The 15,612-nt window shown below is 67.1% G+C and overlaps 5 protein-coding genes across 5 annotated transcripts; 4 read left to right on the top strand and 1 right to left on the bottom strand.

Annotated features, from left to right (window-relative positions):
• Positions 1–87: 87 nt before the first annotated feature.
• On the top strand, positions 88–1,427 carry OTU1 (ubiquitin-specific protease OTU1; the record flags this gene model as incomplete). The annotated part of the gene is made up of 5 exons (XM_076646503.1): positions 88–104; positions 161–267; positions 339–980; positions 1,049–1,229; positions 1,325–1,427. The coding sequence occupies 5 exons, from the start codon at positions 88–90 to the stop codon at positions 1,425–1,427; spliced, it is 1,050 nt and encodes a 349-aa protein (XP_076507745.1).
• A 462-nt stretch (positions 1,428–1,889) lies between these two features.
• RSP5 (NEDD4 family E3 ubiquitin-protein ligase) lies at positions 1,890–4,985 on the top strand (the record flags this gene model as incomplete). Its single annotated transcript, XM_076646502.1, has 9 exons — positions 1,890–1,947; positions 2,065–2,171; positions 2,230–2,245; positions 2,307–3,996; positions 4,097–4,355; positions 4,417–4,601; positions 4,670–4,801; positions 4,867–4,918; positions 4,980–4,985. The coding sequence occupies 9 exons, from the start codon at positions 1,890–1,892 to the stop codon at positions 4,983–4,985; spliced, it is 2,505 nt and encodes an 834-aa protein (XP_076507744.1).
• Positions 4,986–5,630: 645 nt separating this feature from the next.
• On the top strand, positions 5,631–10,117 carry JCM10292_007412 (uncharacterized protein; the record flags this gene model as incomplete). The annotated part of the gene is made up of 3 exons (XM_076646501.1): positions 5,631–6,463; positions 6,540–8,218; positions 8,280–10,117. 3 exons carry the CDS (start codon positions 5,631–5,633, stop codon positions 10,115–10,117), a joined length of 4,350 nt encoding a protein of 1,449 aa, XP_076507743.1.
• A 539-nt stretch (positions 10,118–10,656) lies between these two features.
• JCM10292_007411 (ceramide glucosyltransferase) lies at positions 10,657–12,379 on the bottom strand (the record flags this gene model as incomplete). Its single annotated transcript, XM_076646500.1, has 5 exons — positions 10,657–11,158; positions 11,239–11,845; positions 11,908–12,167; positions 12,234–12,296; positions 12,360–12,379. The coding sequence occupies 5 exons, from the start codon at positions 12,377–12,379 to the stop codon at positions 10,657–10,659; spliced, it is 1,452 nt and encodes a 483-aa protein (XP_076507742.1).
• Positions 12,380–12,511: 132 nt separating this feature from the next.
• On the top strand, positions 12,512–15,453 carry JCM10292_007410 (pre-mRNA-splicing factor CWC22; the record flags this gene model as incomplete). Its single annotated transcript, XM_076646499.1, has 6 exons — positions 12,512–12,591; positions 12,682–13,081; positions 13,149–13,743; positions 13,807–14,117; positions 14,183–14,686; positions 14,755–15,453. The coding sequence occupies 6 exons, from the start codon at positions 12,512–12,514 to the stop codon at positions 15,451–15,453; spliced, it is 2,589 nt and encodes an 862-aa protein (XP_076507741.1).
• Between the last annotated feature and the right edge of the window lie 159 nt (positions 15,454–15,612).

The following is a 15,612-nucleotide window of genomic DNA, read 5'->3' as shown; positions in this document are numbered from 1 at the left end:
CCGACGCCGCCCAAGTTGGCTTCACCGCGTCCCTCGCCCTCTCGCGCCCAGTCCAAGTGCAGTGCACGCGCAGGACAGAGTACAAGGATGCTCCTGCGACTCAGGTCCGCACCCTTGACCGAGCCCTGCCTTGTCCCCGCTCAATTCGCTCCCCCCCCAGGTCTCCCTCCGGCTCATCGTCCGTCTCGCTCGACGACTCTGCCACGCTCGCAGACCTCCGGGCAAAGGTCCACGAGCTCACAGCCATAGCCACAGAGCGCCAAGACCGTACGCACTCTCCCCCTCGTCCCGCAATCGCTGCATCGCTCACCCAAGCCCCACTCGGCCCCTCGCACCAGTCCGAACAGGATTCCCGCCCAGACCTTTGGACAGCGCCGCCTCGCCCGAGTCTCTGCTGTCTTCGCTCGGGCTCACGAGCGGCGACACGGTCGTCGTCGTCGAAGCCGCCGCCCTTGCGCCTGCACCCGCCGCCTCTTCGTCCGCTTCGGTCCCGCAGAAGCGTGCCGCGTCACCCGCACCCGCACCTGCAGCACGGCCAGCACCCGCTGCATCTCCTCCTGCTACAAGACCCGCAGCGTCCGCCTCCGCCGCCTCGTCCGCCCCGCAGCATGTCGAGACGGACGGCGGCTTCCTCGTCTTGCGCCAGGTCCCCGACGACAACTCGTGCCTCTTCCGCGCCATCGGCCTCGTGCTGAGCCCCGGGGAGACGGACGCTGCCGCGTCACTGCGTCGTGTCGTCGCAGGCGCGATCCAGGCCGACCCCGACACCTACTCCGAAGTGATGCTTGGCCGTGCGCCGGCAGACTACGTCGCGACCATCCTCAAGCCGTCGTCGTGGGGCGGCGCAATCGAGCTGGCAATCTTTGCTGCGCACTTTGCGACCGAGATCTGGTCCGTCGACGTGCAGACGGGCAGGGTCGACCGCTTTGGCGAAGACGCCGGGTTCGACACGTTTGTCCTGCTGGTATATTCGGGCATCCGTGCGTCGCAGCGCGTCTTCCAGACTCGCCAGACGAGATGGCTGACTGCGGTACCCGATCTCGCGCAGACTATGACGCCCTCACCTTCTCCTTCTCGCCTCCCGAGGCATCGACAACCTTCCCGCCGCCCAACCTTGACTTCGACACGACGGTCTTCCCGAAAGCGCAAAGCGACATGCTCGACGCGGCGCAGCGGCTGGTCGCACAGCTGAGAGCGCAGCACGCCTACACCGACACGGCAACCTTTACGTGCGTCCCGCATCCCGTCTTGGTCTGCGCGCGTCCGACGGGCGCGTATCTCCGCTCGCCCTGCTTGCTCACCCCAGTGCTGCCGTTGCGCACAGGCTCAAGTGCGGGGACTGCGGCCGTGCGCTTAAGGGCGAGAAAGAAGCGCGCGAGCACGCTGCGTCGAGCGGACACACGAGCTTTACAGAGTATGACGGGTGAGAGCGCGCGTGCGCGGACGAGGTAGAGCAAGACAGTATGTATCCTTAGAAGCAGTTTGCAGCTTGTCTGAACCAGGATGCAGCCCGCGAGGAGTTTCCGAGACGGAGGAGGACTAGAGGTGTGACAGGGAAAATCGAGAGATAGAGTCAAACGGTCCACAAGATCACTGTTAGCAGAATCGGGGTGTATGGTCTGCGGATCAGAGTGGCGACCAGGCGTAGTTCCGTAAGAGCACGACAGGAGGGGCCGAGGTCTCGCGCTGCCCGTCGCTGTCCGCTTGCCGCCGAGCACCTGGACTGTTCGCACACGAGTCTGTCTGCCTAGCCAGACCTCGCCCGTGCTCCCTTCAGCAGCGCAGAAGCCGCTCGCAGGCCCCGAGTCCGGCTCTCGCCTCCTCGCCCGCTCTCATCGCACCGCGCCGCGCCGCACCCCGCACCTGCGCGAACGCCCAGCCACGCAGCCATGTCGAGCGGAGCTGCTGCGCCCGACCCGAACCGCAGGCGCAAGATCCGCGTCACCGGTGCGCTGCTTCCCCTCCGTCGCCCGCGGCGAGGCCGAGGCGAGGGGAACGAGCTGTCGCCCCTCGCAGCGCCCGCCGGGGCGTGCGAGCTACTGACTGACTCTTCGTGGACTGCAGTTGTCGCTGCAGACAGTCTTGCCAAGCGGGATGTGTTCCGTCTCCCCGATCCCTTTGCCGTCGTTACTGTCGATGGCGAGCAGACCATGACGACGACCGCGATCAAGGTGCGTACCGCTCGGACTCTTCTATAGATCAAGTGCTGACCAGTCTCACAATCCGCAGAAAACCCTCAACCCCTGTGCGATCACGAGCTCCTCTCGCGCTGCCGTCCCCCTTGCTGACTCCGCTCGAAATCCCAGATTGGAACGAATCGTTTGATGTCGAGGTCAAGGACTCGAGCGTGCTCACAGTCCAGATTTTCGACCAGAAGAAGTTCAAGAAGAAGGACCAGGGCTTCCTCGGCGTCATCAACCTCCCCATCGCCCAGGCCGTCGACCTCGACCTCGGCGGCGAGGAGACGTTTACCCGCGACTTGAAGCGCTCGAACGACCAGCTCGTCGTCCACGGAAAGCTCATCGTCCATATCAGCACCAACATCAGCGGCGCGCCGCGCGCTCCGACGACTGCGCCCATCACGAGCGCCTCGGGCTCCGGCACCGCCTCCTCCGCAGCTGCTGCGCCCGCGACTGCGCCCGCCGTCGCTGCCGCCTCCTCTTCCGCCACTCCCTCCTCGCCTCGGCCCGACACCGCTGCCGCCTCCACCGGCGCTGCTGCGACGCCTTCTTCCCCCGCCCCCGCCTCTTCCGCCCCGTCAAGCGCACCTGCTACCGGCGCTTCGGCCACTGGCTCTGGCGGGCGCGAGTTCAATGCTCGCGAGGACCAGTATGGCCCGCTTCCGCCTGGCTGGGAGCGCCGCGTCGACCACCTCGGCCGGACGTACTACGTCGACCACACGACCCGCACGACGACCTGGACGCGCCCGCAGCGCGACACGAGCGCTGCGGCCCCCTCGCCTTCGACGCCGGCGCCTACTGCGGCGGCGGTTCCGGCGACGAACGCTGCGTCGGGTGCGGCAGCGCGCCAGGGTGGAGGGCGCACGGCGGCGGACGACTTCCTCAACGCCGGCAGCGAGTCGACGGGCACCTCGACGCCGACGCCTGCGGCTGCTGGTGCGGCGGCTGGTGCGAGTGCGTCGGGCGCCGCGGGCCAGGCGAGCTCGGCGACGACGCAGGGTTCGGGCCCGCTCCCTGCCGGGTGGGAGCAGCGCTTCACGCCCGAGGGCCGGCCGTACTTTGTCGACCACAACACGCGCACGACGACGTGGGTCGACCCGCGGCGGCAGCAGCTGCTGCGCGTCATGGGCCCGAACGGCAACAACCTGACGGTGCAGCCGCAGTCGGTGTCGCAGCTCGGCCCGCTGCCGTCGGGCTGGGAGATGCGCCTGACGAGCACGGCGCGCGTCTACTTTGTCGACCACAACACCAAGACGACGACGTGGGACGACCCGCGCCTCCCGTCGTCGCTCGACCAAAACGTGCCGCAGTACAAGCGCGACTTCCGCCGCAAGCTCATCTACTTCCGCTCGCAACCGGCGCTCCGGCCCTCGCCCGGCCAGTGCCATGTCAAGGTCCGCCGCACGCACATCTTCGAGGACTCGTACGCCGAGATCATGCGCCAGACGCCCAACGACCTGCGCAAGCGCCTCATGATCAAGTTTGACGGCGAGGACGGCCTCGACTACGGCGGTCTCTCGCGCGAATACTTCTTCCTCCTCTCGCACGAGATGTTCAACCCGTTCTACTGCCTGTTCGAGTACTCGGCGCAGGACAACTACACGCTCCAGATCAACCCCAACTCGTCGATCAACCCCGAGCACCTAAACTACTTCAAGTTTATCGGGCGCATCGTCGCGCTCGCCGTGTTCCACCGCCGCTTCCTCGACGCCTACTTCATCACGGCCCTGTACAAGATGATCCTCAAGAAGAAGATTGCGCTCAGCGACATGGAGTCGGTCGACGCCGAGATGTTCCGCTCGCTCACCTGGATGCTGTGCGTCACTCGCCCTGTGCAAGCGCTCGAGCACGAGCGCCCGATGCTGCTGGATCGAGCTGTGAGTCACTCGGGTACTGATGCTCCTCGCATCTCGCAGCGAGAACGACATCGAGGGCGTGATCGAGAACACCTTCTCGACCGAAGACGACCGGTTCGGCGAGATTGTCACGATCGACCTCAAGCCCGACGGGCGCAACATCGAGGTGACGAACGAGAACAAGAAGGAATACGTGCAGCTCGTCGTCGAGTGGCGCATCCAGCGCCGCGTCGAGGACCAGTTCAAGGCGTTCCTCAGCGGGTTCAACGAGCTCATCCCGCAGGAGCTCATCAACGTCTTTGACGAGCGCGAGCTCGAGGTGCGTCCCCTGCGGCTGTCTTGCAGAAAGGGACCTCGCTCACCGCGCTGTGCACTTGCAGCTCCTCGTCGGCGGTATGAGCGACGTCGATATGGACGACTGGCAGAAGCACACCGACTACCGCGGCTACTCAAAGGAGGACGAGGTGGTCAAGTGGTTCTGGCAGGCCGTCAAGTCGTGGCCGACCGAGAAGAAGTCGCGCTTGCTCCAGTTCACGACCGGCACGAGTCGTATTCCTGTCAACGGGTGCGTCCCTTCCAGCCTTGTCCCGCCCTGCACGCGTGATACTGACGAGCGCCACTGACGACCCGCAGGTTCAAGGACCTCCAGGGTTCGGACGGCCCGCGCCGCTTTACGCTCGAAAAGTCGGGCGAGATCACGCAGCTGCCCAAGTCGCACACCTGCTTCAACCGCCTCGACTTGCCGCCCTATACGTCGTACGAGCAGTGCGTCGCGCATCCAGCCGTTCGCTGACTCGAGCTTGGGCTGACACCCCGACTTGCTTGTGCAGGCTTGAGCAGAAGCTCACGATCGCAGTCGAGGAGACGCTCGGGTTCGGCCAGGTGCGCTGCATCACCTTGATTCGCTGGGCGGCATGGACACTGACGACTGGCTCGCTTGCAGGAGTAACCATAGCGCTTCTTCGCCTCGCTGTCTTCATACGGACCCTTCTGTGCCACTCCGCTCTCGCCGTCGTCCTGCACCCGCTGCCGTAGTCACCCTGTACACTCGCGTCTGGCCTGCACGCCCCACTTAGCGGCCCTACCTCCCGCCGCCGCCTCGCCCTCCTCGCTCTGCAGCCCCGTTGCCACGATTTTCCCCCTCCTTTCGTATGTGTCTGTTCCGTCTCCATTTGCCACGTGTATGTCCCGCCCCGTTATTCTCCCGCCTTCTTGCCTTCACCTGCAACAAGTCCGTGGTCCTGCATTTGCTTGTGCGCGAAGCGAGCGAGAAAAGCGAGCTTGAGCCTGCAATTGACCGCTGGTGCCACGTGGAGGGAGGACACACCGAGATCGAAGGGGGCCGAGGCCCGCGTGGTGTGCGCGCAGCCCGCACGAGCGCTTTCTGCATCTCCGTTATCCTCTGTCGCTCCGCGTGTGCCATGTCGTGCTGAATCGAGACGGTGACTGGCCAGCTGCGCAACCCCTCCCGCCCTCTCCTCTCCCGTCCGCCCCCTCCCGCCCGCCCGATCGCTCTCTCCCTCCCTCGCTTCGGGCTCTTTCATCCCCTTCGCGCCGACCTCCGCCAGCAGCCGGGCGCACCTCCCCTCGCCGCATGGACCCGCCGCGCGAGTCGGTCCGTGACGGCGTAGCGCCGCGCCACCGCCCTCCGCTCGCCCGCGGTCCCGACGACTCGTCTCTGGCCCTCGACGAGGCGAAGGCTCGCGGAGAAGCACCTGGAGCTCGCGCCGACGCGGCTCCCGGTGTCGCCGCGGCCGGCGCTCCTGGCGCGGCTGCTGGGTCAGCGCAGGCCAAGCCCAACACGCGCAGGCGCGCTGGCAGCCTGGTCAAGCAGCCGACGGGCGAACCGAGCACGCGAGGCGGAGGAGGCGCTGCAGGTCCGCCGGCGAAGGGCGTGACTCCGCCGCCTGCGGGCACACGTGCGGGCTCGCCTGGGGCTGCTGCAGGCTCTCCAGCAGCAGCAGGTGCACCAACGGGCAAGGAGGCGCACAACACGCGCAACGCACACTCGCGCCGTCCGCCCTCCTCTTCCTCGTCCGCCGCCACCACCGCTCAGTCAGCCGCCGCTCCAGCTGCACCTGTCCACGCTGCAGCGAGTGCACCCGTCAACTACTTTATGCCCGCCAACGCCCCGCTCGGGTACCGCCCTGCGACCGCGCGGCCTCCCCTCTCGCGCATCCCGGCTTTCCCGCTCGTCGACGCCTACGTCCCCGAAGCCAACTCGTCCGACCGCCGCCACCCTCGTCAGCTCCTGCCGAAGGACCTGGGTTTTCCCACGACCGAGATGGCGGATCGGATTCACCCCGACGACCTCGACGACCGTCTTCTCATGGCGACCTGTGCCGTTCTGCACGGGTTCGAGAACCGCGCGCTGTGTCCGAAGGAGGTTGCAGAGGTCATGCTCGAGCGTGACTGGCTCAAGAATGCGTGCGTGGCGGTGTTTCCTGCTCGGTCTCGGAAGCCCCGATCTACGTTTTGGCTGACTTCGTTCCGTCCGTTGCAGCGGCACGACCCCATTCGCGCACGTCTCGACATGCATCCGCTCGCACGTCTCACGCGCAGCCGCTGCGAAACCGCCCTATGCCCCTCTCCTCGTCCCCTTCGAGCTCGTCGGCGCCCTCACTGCCGAGGAGGTTCGCGCCGTCGGCTTGCACGCCGAGCAGCGCCCCGCCGTCAAGCGCGGCACATTGTGGTACCTCAACCCGCAGGTCCTCGGGGCCGGGGTTGGGGCGGATGATCCATTCGTGCGATGCCGCAGAGAGGCGGGTCTGGCGCCGAGCGACCGCGACGGCCTGTATGTGCGCGGCCTCGTCCCGCTGCAGCACACGCAGCCGAACATGCCTCCCGCACTCGGGCTGAGCTCATCGCTGTTCAGCAACGTTATCCAGGAGGAGGGCGGCGACGGCGACGAGCTCGGCATGGGGCGCGGCAAGCGCAAGCGCCGCGCTTCGAGCGCAATGATGGCTGCCATGGGCACTTCGACGCCCGCTGCACCCAGTCCACTGGGCTCCGGCGCTTCGACCCCCGTGGCAATCCCGTCGCCGCGTGCCGAGCTTCCGCCTGTCGCCCCGCCCGCCGGGAGCGTTCATCGCCGCACGCAGTCCTTCGCCGGTCCCGCTTCCGCTCCGTCTCGCAGCTCGATCCCCAAGCTCAAGCTGCGTCTCACGAGCCTAGACGAGGTCGACTCGAGCGTCGACTCGGACGGACACACGGGCGAGGCGGCAGAGTGGCGCAAGAAGAACAAGAAGAAGGTGCGGCGCGCGGGGAGCGAGGGGCTCAGCCGCGCAGGGAGTGTCGAATCGGATGCATTCGGTGACGATGACAGTGCGTCGTCGTCATCCGCGCCGCGGCCATCGACCTACTCGTCCGCTTCATCTTCCGCCCTTCTTGCCCAATCGCTCCTCGCTGCCTCGACACCGGGCGGCACGATGCGCCCGCTCGACTCGATCATTCCGCATGCCACCGCCATCTCGCCCGACTCGCTCTCCCTGGTCAATCGGGGCGCCTCGTTCCCCTTCTCCCGCCCATCCACCGTCGTCTCTCACCTTTCCGTCTCTGCACCCAACATCTTCTCGCATCACTTTACCAACGCTCCTTCGCCGCCCGATGTCATCATGGACGAGGTCTCGAGCCCGTCTGCAACCGCCGACTCACGCCCGGGCACGAGCCAGGGTCTCAGCGCCGCCAACGCCGTCTCGCCCCCGTCCGACTCGCCCGACGAGGACGACTTCCACGAAGCGATGCTCCGCGGCGACGACTTTGAGTTCGAGTGGGGGTCCGAGTCGTATACGACGGCGGGCACCTCGTCGATCGAGACATCGGTCGGAGCGGCCGAGCTCGCGCGCGCCTTCTCGCAGCAGGCGAAGAAGGGCAAGCAGCGCGCCACGTCGCCCCTCCCGCCGTCACACGCGGATGACGTCTCGTACGACACGCCCGCTACGACCCCGCGCAGCCCGGGTAAGGAGGTCGAGGCGGATGAGGGCGATGCTGGGGAGAAGGCGAGCGATGCGACCGAGTCGGTCGAGCTGGTCCAGGGCCCGCTGGGGACCATTTCTCGCGTCGGCATGAGTACGACGCTTTGCGGCGAGATGACGTCCGCGACGGGCGACGAGCAGGAGGATGCGGACGTGGTGATCGTCAGCGAGGTGGATGGGCTGCCAGAGTCGGCGGGTTCGACAAATGGTGCGTGCATCACTCCAACTCGGCGTGTCTGCGTAGCTTGGCTGACTCATGCGCTCCGCAGACCCCGTGCTTTCGGCCAACCCGCTCATCGACCTTGCGCACGAGGATCCGGTTGTCAAGGACGGTCTTACGGCACCGCACCTTGCCGTCCCACCTCCTTCGCCGCTCCCCCTCGACTTGTCGCCGTCAATCGCGCTCAACAATGCCTACGCCGGGACCGACTACGACTTTGTCGGGCACGACGAAGCCGACCTGCGTTCGCCCTTCTTCCGCTCGTCGGCTTTCATGCACCAGCGCGACGCCGACGATCTCGCCGATGACGAAGACGAGGAAGACGACATCGTTACGGTGAAGATTGAGGAGGACGACGAGCCCGCCATGGCCGTCTCGTCACTGCCATCGTCCCGCGCATCTTCGGCCGTTCCCACCTTTGACTCTCGCGTGCTTGCCGCCGTTCGCGCTGGTTCCGCCGGCTCGTCCAGCAGCGACAGCGACGGCTTCGACCCCATGACGTTCGTGTCTGCGCCGCTGCTTGCGACGGGCTTGCCGGTTCCGCAGCCTGCGCCCTCGCCGCCGGAAACGACCGACTGGGCGCATGGCCTCGACATGCTCGACGACTTCGACAGCGAGAACAGCGGCACGGTCGACTTGATGGCGCCAGAGATGATCGGCCTCGAGGAGCTCGACCTTGCCTGGGCGGGTGATGACGATGACACGGGCTCGCCGCCTGCGCCGACCAAGCCGGTCTCGCGCGCCGGTCTGAGCCTCGCCGTCCCGCGCTCTGCATCGGGAGCGTTCCTCACCGGCGCGTCCTACGAGAACTCGCACCGCTTCACCTCGCCGATGCCGTCGCCCCGCCGCACCTCGTCCTCGCGCGTCCCGCTACTCTCCGACCTCGGCAAAAAGGCGACGAGCAAGGCACCTGCACCGCCTACCCTCACGCGCACGTCGTCGGCCGCGAGTGTCTTTACCACCGCCGCTTCGTCCGCCTCTTCGTCACCGACCAAGGCATCCCCTTCCTCGGTTGTCATGGAGCCCGTCATTCCGCTCGACCCGCCCGTGCTCGCGACAGTTGTGCAGCGCGGCGTCGTCGTCTTCTCAGCGAACGTGACCGACCTCGCGACGGCGCGGACGATGCCGTTCCTCCGCCGCATTGATACCGACTACTGCAACGCAACCACGCTGCTCCAGGCTGCGCTATCGTCGCCGCTCGAGCGCGCTTCGACCATTGCCTCGCTTCTCGTCAAGGCCGACACGGTGCGCGTGCCAGGGGCCGCAGACGCCGGGATTGAGGGCACGTGGGTTCCGCTGCACGTTGCGCGGGACGTCGTCGCGCTCTTCCCCAAGCAGCTCGGGCACCTCGTCTCGTTCCTGTCGGACGAGCTCGCGGGCCACTTCCCCGAGCCCATCCCGACCATGCGCAGCGGGCTGCAGGCCGCGCTCGAGCAGAAGGCGCTCAAGGATCCGAACGCGCTCGTGCTCGGCAACCCGTGCTTTGAGGGCTCTGAGCTCCTGCGCCGCTGCGGACCGCCGGGCATGGCGCGCTCGACGTCGTCGGCCGCGAGTCGGGGCAGCTCGGTCGTCAAGAAGTCGTCGGCGCCGCCGCCCGCCGTTGCCGCCATCATCGCCGCTGACAGCAGCGACGAGGAAGACGATGGCAACGAGGACGAGGACGAAACGGCAGAGGAGGACAGGCGCCGCAGCGCGACGCCTCCTCCCGCGGCTTCAACTCGCGCCTCGAAGCGGCGTGGCAGCACGGCGGCCGTGTCGACCACACCGGTGACTACTGCCACGCGCTCGCGCCGCACGGGTGCGCCCGCTGCACCGACGCCCGTCAAGGCCGAGTCGCCCGCATCGCCGCGCCGCTCGAGCAGGCGCCAGTCTGGTGTGGCCAAGTGATCGAGGCCGCACCTTCACCTCCTTACCCTTCCGGCGTGGCACCCCTCCTCCCTCTCCTCTTTCTCCTCGATTCTCGTGCTTGTGTCGTTGTTGTTCCGCATGGTGTACATAGCCAGGTGCGCCATCTTGTCGCTCCTATTCACGGCTCCCGCTAACCTGGACGCCGCCCGCAGCCGCTATTCCCGCCCCATTCCTCCTCGCCCGCCGCACACGCCGCCCGCCACCTCTTCCATTGTAGCCACTCTCCTCTCACCTCCCCCTTCCTACTCTCAGACCACACAGCCGCCTCTACTCTCTCCCTCACTCTTGGGTTGTTGCACCGATAAGGGACAGACGGGTCGGGGATGGGGATGGGGGACGCAGGTGAAAGACGAAACGAGCACAAGCCGTTGTGCCACGAATTGCAAAAGCAACTGAACTATTCAGCAGTGCACTTCGCTCTCGCGCGGTCGCAGCCTGGGAGAGGCGTTCTCGAGAAGATGGTCATTGCGGGAGACGATGCGGAAGCTCTATGTGAAGGGACCGGCTCGCCGCGCTACCTACCTCGGCTCGGCATGAGCCGCCGCGCCAGCCTCTACGTCGTCCGGGCTGAGCGTGACGTACCCCTTTCCCCTCGCGCCCTCCCACCTGCGCACGACGGCGGCCCACGCGCGCTCGACGGCCGCCTCGCGCTCTCCGTGCGCGAGCGCGCGGACGGACCCGTCGCGCTGCACGCGGTAGACGGTGCCGTCGTCGCGCCACGAGACGGTGTCTCCGAGCATGGCAAAGAGCCAGATCGGGAGCGCGAGGGCCTCGCGCGCGGACCACGCGGCGAGGTACGAGAAGGAGGGCCCGTCGTGCGCGGGCGGGCGGGACACGGTCGAGAGGGCGGGGGAGGCGGGGAGGACAGAGGTGTAGAGCGAGACGTCGAGGAGGAACCAGGCGGCGAAATGCAGCGGGAGGAAGACGTAGGCGGGGAGGGAGACGAGGTGTGAGAAGGAGAGGGCGCCGAGGACACCGGCGAGGAGCGACTCGGTGAAGGGCTCGAGGAGAGTAGATGCGCTGCGTTCCAGGACACCACTGGTTCAAGGTCAGCGCTGCTGTCGAGAACAGAATCGACCACGCGAGGGACCTGAACGCACAGGACCATGTACTTGCGCACGCGGATCCACCGCACCCGGCGGCGGAAGTACTTTTGGAAGCTCATGCTGCCGACGGCGTTGCCGGCGACTTCAGTGCCCATGGCGTGGCGCATGCCGAGCTCCTCCCAGATGGCGACGCCAATCTCGTTGTCCTCGCCGAGGTACTGCCCGAACGCGGCGAGCCCGGGCTCGTCCGTGACGCCCGGGGGCGGGAGCGGGAGCCTGCCGCGCTGGCGCTTGAGCTCGGAGGCGCGCACGAGGTCCGACTTGCGGTACAGGCACGACTTGCCCGTCACGCACGACGCGACCTGGGCGCGGTTGATGGCGAGGTACATCTTGGCGTGGGTCGAGCAGAGGTAGACCTGCTCGACGCGCGAGCCGAGGAGCGTGTCGGGGTAGATGGCGAACGGGAGGTGGTGCACGAGGCCGATCTTGCGTGCATTCGGCGGCGCGTCAGGCGCAGGGTTGAAGAGCGGGACGGAGCGCGAGAGGCACTGCGGCGAGGTGAGGACGTTCGAGTCGAGAATCCACAGGAGGTCGTGCTTTGCGGCGCGGTACGGGCGGATGAGGTTGTTGATCTTTGGGTTGACGCCGACAATCTCCTCGCCTGCGGGCGAGGGTGGCCTGTCGTGAGCTTGCACACCGCGCGAGAGGTCGTGCAGGACGCACCGACGATGAGCCTCGAGTCGACCTGCGGGTACTTTGCCTGGAGGTCCTTTACGAGGGGGATGGCGGCGTCCGACTCGTCTGCGACGGAGAAGACGATCTCGAAGTTGGGGTAGTCCTGTAGGAAAGAGGCCTCGAGGTTCTCGTAGAGGTTGCAGTCGAGGCCTCGGAGGGGCCGCAGGATCGACACTGCGGGCGCGAGGCTGGGGTCGAGCGGTGGAGGAGGGGGGTCGGAGGTGGGGAGGCGCGAGTAGCGCTTGCGGCTGCCGCGGGCGGGTGCGGTCAGTGCTGGCCGGGTTTTTCAGCGCTCTGTGGAGGGCTGGACGCACGCAGTGCTGCGCCCGACGAGGAAGAGCGTCCACAGCGTCGCATAAAACGCGGTGAACCCGAGGCTGCAGGGGCGCGGAAGCGGTCAACTCGGGTGCGAGCTGGACGGGGCAGGCGTGCGAGCGTACGCGAGTGCTGTTGCCCACATCCCTGCCTCGCTCCTGCGCTTCCCGCAGAGTGCGCGGTCGTCGTCGGAGCCAACCTCGTCTCGTCTCGCTCCGTCGCTCGTCCTCCTCTTCCCCTCTCCTCGTCTCTGCGCAGACTGACTGGCTGAGCGAGGATGAGCGCCAGTCCTCCACCTGCACGCGACCGTGCACCCTCGCCCCGCCCCGACCGCGACTCGCCTCGAGGCCGCAAGCGGTGCGTCTCGTGACTCGCCCCTCGTCCCGCAACGTCCACGCCCACTAGAGGCCGCGCAGATGTACAGAGACTGACTTTGAGCACACACAGGTCCCCCGCAGACCGCTCGCCGTCCCCGCCGGCCCGTCGCGCGCGCCCCTCGTCGCCCGCTCCTCCGCCCGCCCTCCCCCGGATCATCGACAATGACCCCGTCCGCCGCAGGGAGCGCGAGCGCCAGATGCTCGCACAGCAGGCTGCCGCGCAGGAGGACGGCGCGCTCTCTCTCCGCCCAAAGGTCGACCCCGCCGTCGAGATGAAGAAGCTCGCAAACACGCGCGGCGGCGGCGCCTACATCCCGCCGCACCGCCTGCGCGCCATGATGGCCGAGCAGGCGCAGCAGGACCAGAGCAGCGAGGAGTACCAGCGCCTCACCTGGGAGGCCCTCCGCAAGAGCATCAACGGTCTCATCAACAAGGTCAACACGGCCAACATCAAGCTCATCGTCCCCGAGGTGCGCAGGGGTGCACTCTCGTCTGTCGAAATGTGCGCAGAAACCTGATCACGGTGCCCGCCCACAGCTCTTTGGCGAGAACCTGATTCGCGGCAAGGGTCTCTTCGTCCGGTCCATCATGCGCGCCCAGGCCTCGTCGCTCCCCTTCACCCCCATCTTTGCCTCGCTCGTCGCCATCATCAACACCAAGCTGCCGCAGATCGGCGAGCTCCTCCTCCACCGCCTCATCCACCAGTTCCGCCGCAGCTTCAAGCGCAACGACAAGCCGACCATGACGGCGACGACCACCTTCATCGCGCAGCTCGTCAACCAGCAGGTCGCGCACGAGGTCCTCGCCCTCCAGGTCCTCGTCTTGCTCCTCGAGCGCCCGACCGACGACTCGGTCGAGATTGCCGTCTCGTTCATGCGCGAGGTCGGCGCCTTCCTCGCCGAGCACAGCGCGCGCGCCAACAACGGCGTGTACGACCGCTTCCGCACGATCCTCAACGAGAGCGGGATCGACAAGCGCGTGCAGTACATGGTCGAGGTCCTGTTCCAGGTCCGCAAGGACCGCTACAAGGACAACCCCATCATCCCCGAGGGGCTCGACCTCGTCGAGGAGGAGGACATGATCACGCACCGCATCTCGCTCGACGACGACGTGACCGTGCACGAGATGCTGAGTACGTGTCAGCCCACCCGCCCTCGTTTGCCCCGCGCTGACCTGCTTCGCTTTTCCCCCGCAGACGTGTTCAAGCTCGACCCCGAGTACACCGCGAACGAGGCAGCATACGCCGAGATCAAGCGCGAGATCCTCGGTGACTCGGAGGACGAGGACGGGTCCGAGGGTGACACCGAGGAGGGCAGCGGCGAAGACGAGGAGGAGAGCGACGTCGACGACGGGATCAAGGCCGATGGGACCGTCGACGTGCACGACCAGACCGGCGCCAACGTCGTCAACTTGCGTCGCACCATCTACTTGACCATCATGTCGGCGCTCGACTTTGAGGAGGCGACGCACAAGCTCCTCAAGCTTGACATTGCCGACGGCCAGGAGGTGCGTACACCAGTCGTCTTTCTCTAACCCGCTGGCCATGAGCTGACAGGAGTCTGCCCCGACAGGGCGAGCTGTGCAACATGGTCATCGAGTGTTGCTCGCAGGAGCGCACGTTCAGCAAGTTCTACGGTTTGATGGGCGAGCGGTTCGCCAAGCTGCACCAGAAGTGGGCGATCGCGTACGAGGAGTGCTTCCGCACGTACTACGCGACGATCCACCGCTACGAGACGAACCGGCTGCGCAACATTGCGCGCTTCTTCGGGCACCTCCTCATGACGGACGCCATCTCGTGGACGGTGCTCGACGCGGTCAAGATGAACGAGGACGACACGACGTCGTCGTCGCGCATCTTTGTCAAGATCATGTTCCAGGAGATGGTCGAGGGCATGGGCCTCAAGAACCTCGTCGAGCGCTTCAAGGACGAGAGCCTCGCGCACTACCTCGGAAACATCTTCCCGCTCAACAACCCCAAGGACACGCGCTTCTCGATCAACTTCTTCACCTCGATCGGGCTCGGCGCCGTCACCGAGGGCATGCGCGAGCAGCTCAAGCGTATGCCGGCCCTCATGGTACGCTCTCGCAGCGCCCGCCTCTGTGCAGGCTTCACAGGTGCTGACTCTCAGCCTCTCGTCTGCAGATGGAGCAGCGTCGCCAGCTCGAAGCCGCCAACGCGGCCTCGTCGTCCGACTCGGACTCGTCCTCGACCCTCTCGTCCTCGTCGCTCTCCGAGTCGTCCGACTACTCGTCCGACGACTCGCGCTACCGCTCGCGCCGCAAGTCGTCTGCTCCGCCGCGCCGCGGCCGCAGTCGCAGTCGCAGCGCCTCGTACGACAGCCGCCGCCGCCGAAGCTACTCGCGCTCGCGCTCGGGCTCGTACGACAGCCGGCGCCGCTCGCCCTCGCCCTCGCCGCGCCGCCGACGCCGCTCTCCGTCGTACTCCCGCTCCCGCTCTCCCTCGCGCTCGCGCTCGCCGCCCCCGCCGCGTCGCCGTCGCTCGCCGTCGTACTCGCGCTCGCCGCTGCCGCCGCCGCGGAGGCGGTCGCCCTCTCCCGTCGCCGGGGCTGCCGCGGCGGCGCCGGCCCAGGGCGGCCGGAGGGACTTTGTGCACCCGGACAGGCGGGCCGCGCAGCAGGAGGGCGAGAGGGCACTGCCGCCCCACATGGCTGCGGGCGGAGGTGGCGGTGCGAGGGACATGCGGCACCCGGACAGGCGGTTTGACGGTGCGCCGCCGCCGGCGAGAGGCGGAGGTGGTGCTGGTGGGTACGGCGGGTATGGACCGCGAGGGGGCGGCGGTGGAGGGAGGGAGCAGGACGGCGGGTGGGGCAACAGGCGGTGAGGAGGACGACGAGAAAACGCTCTTTCGTGCACACACACAAGGGCTCCGTTGCTTTGCATAGTCTACCCGCTCCCCCTATCGCCGTGTATGTCTATGTAATCGCTCTGCTGCACTTCGCGGCTACGAGACGAAGCATCTGCTCCTCATCGTCCGAGAAAA

This window comes from Rhodotorula paludigena (assembly GCF_050403205.1).
Source record: "Rhodotorula paludigena JCM10292 DNA, Rt_paludigena_JCM10292v1_ctg5, whole genome shotgun sequence".
NCBI classification, from domain to species: domain Eukaryota; kingdom Fungi; phylum Basidiomycota; class Microbotryomycetes; order Sporidiobolales; family Sporidiobolaceae; genus Rhodotorula; species Rhodotorula paludigena.
This window is presented reverse-complemented; position numbering and strand designations above follow the sequence as displayed.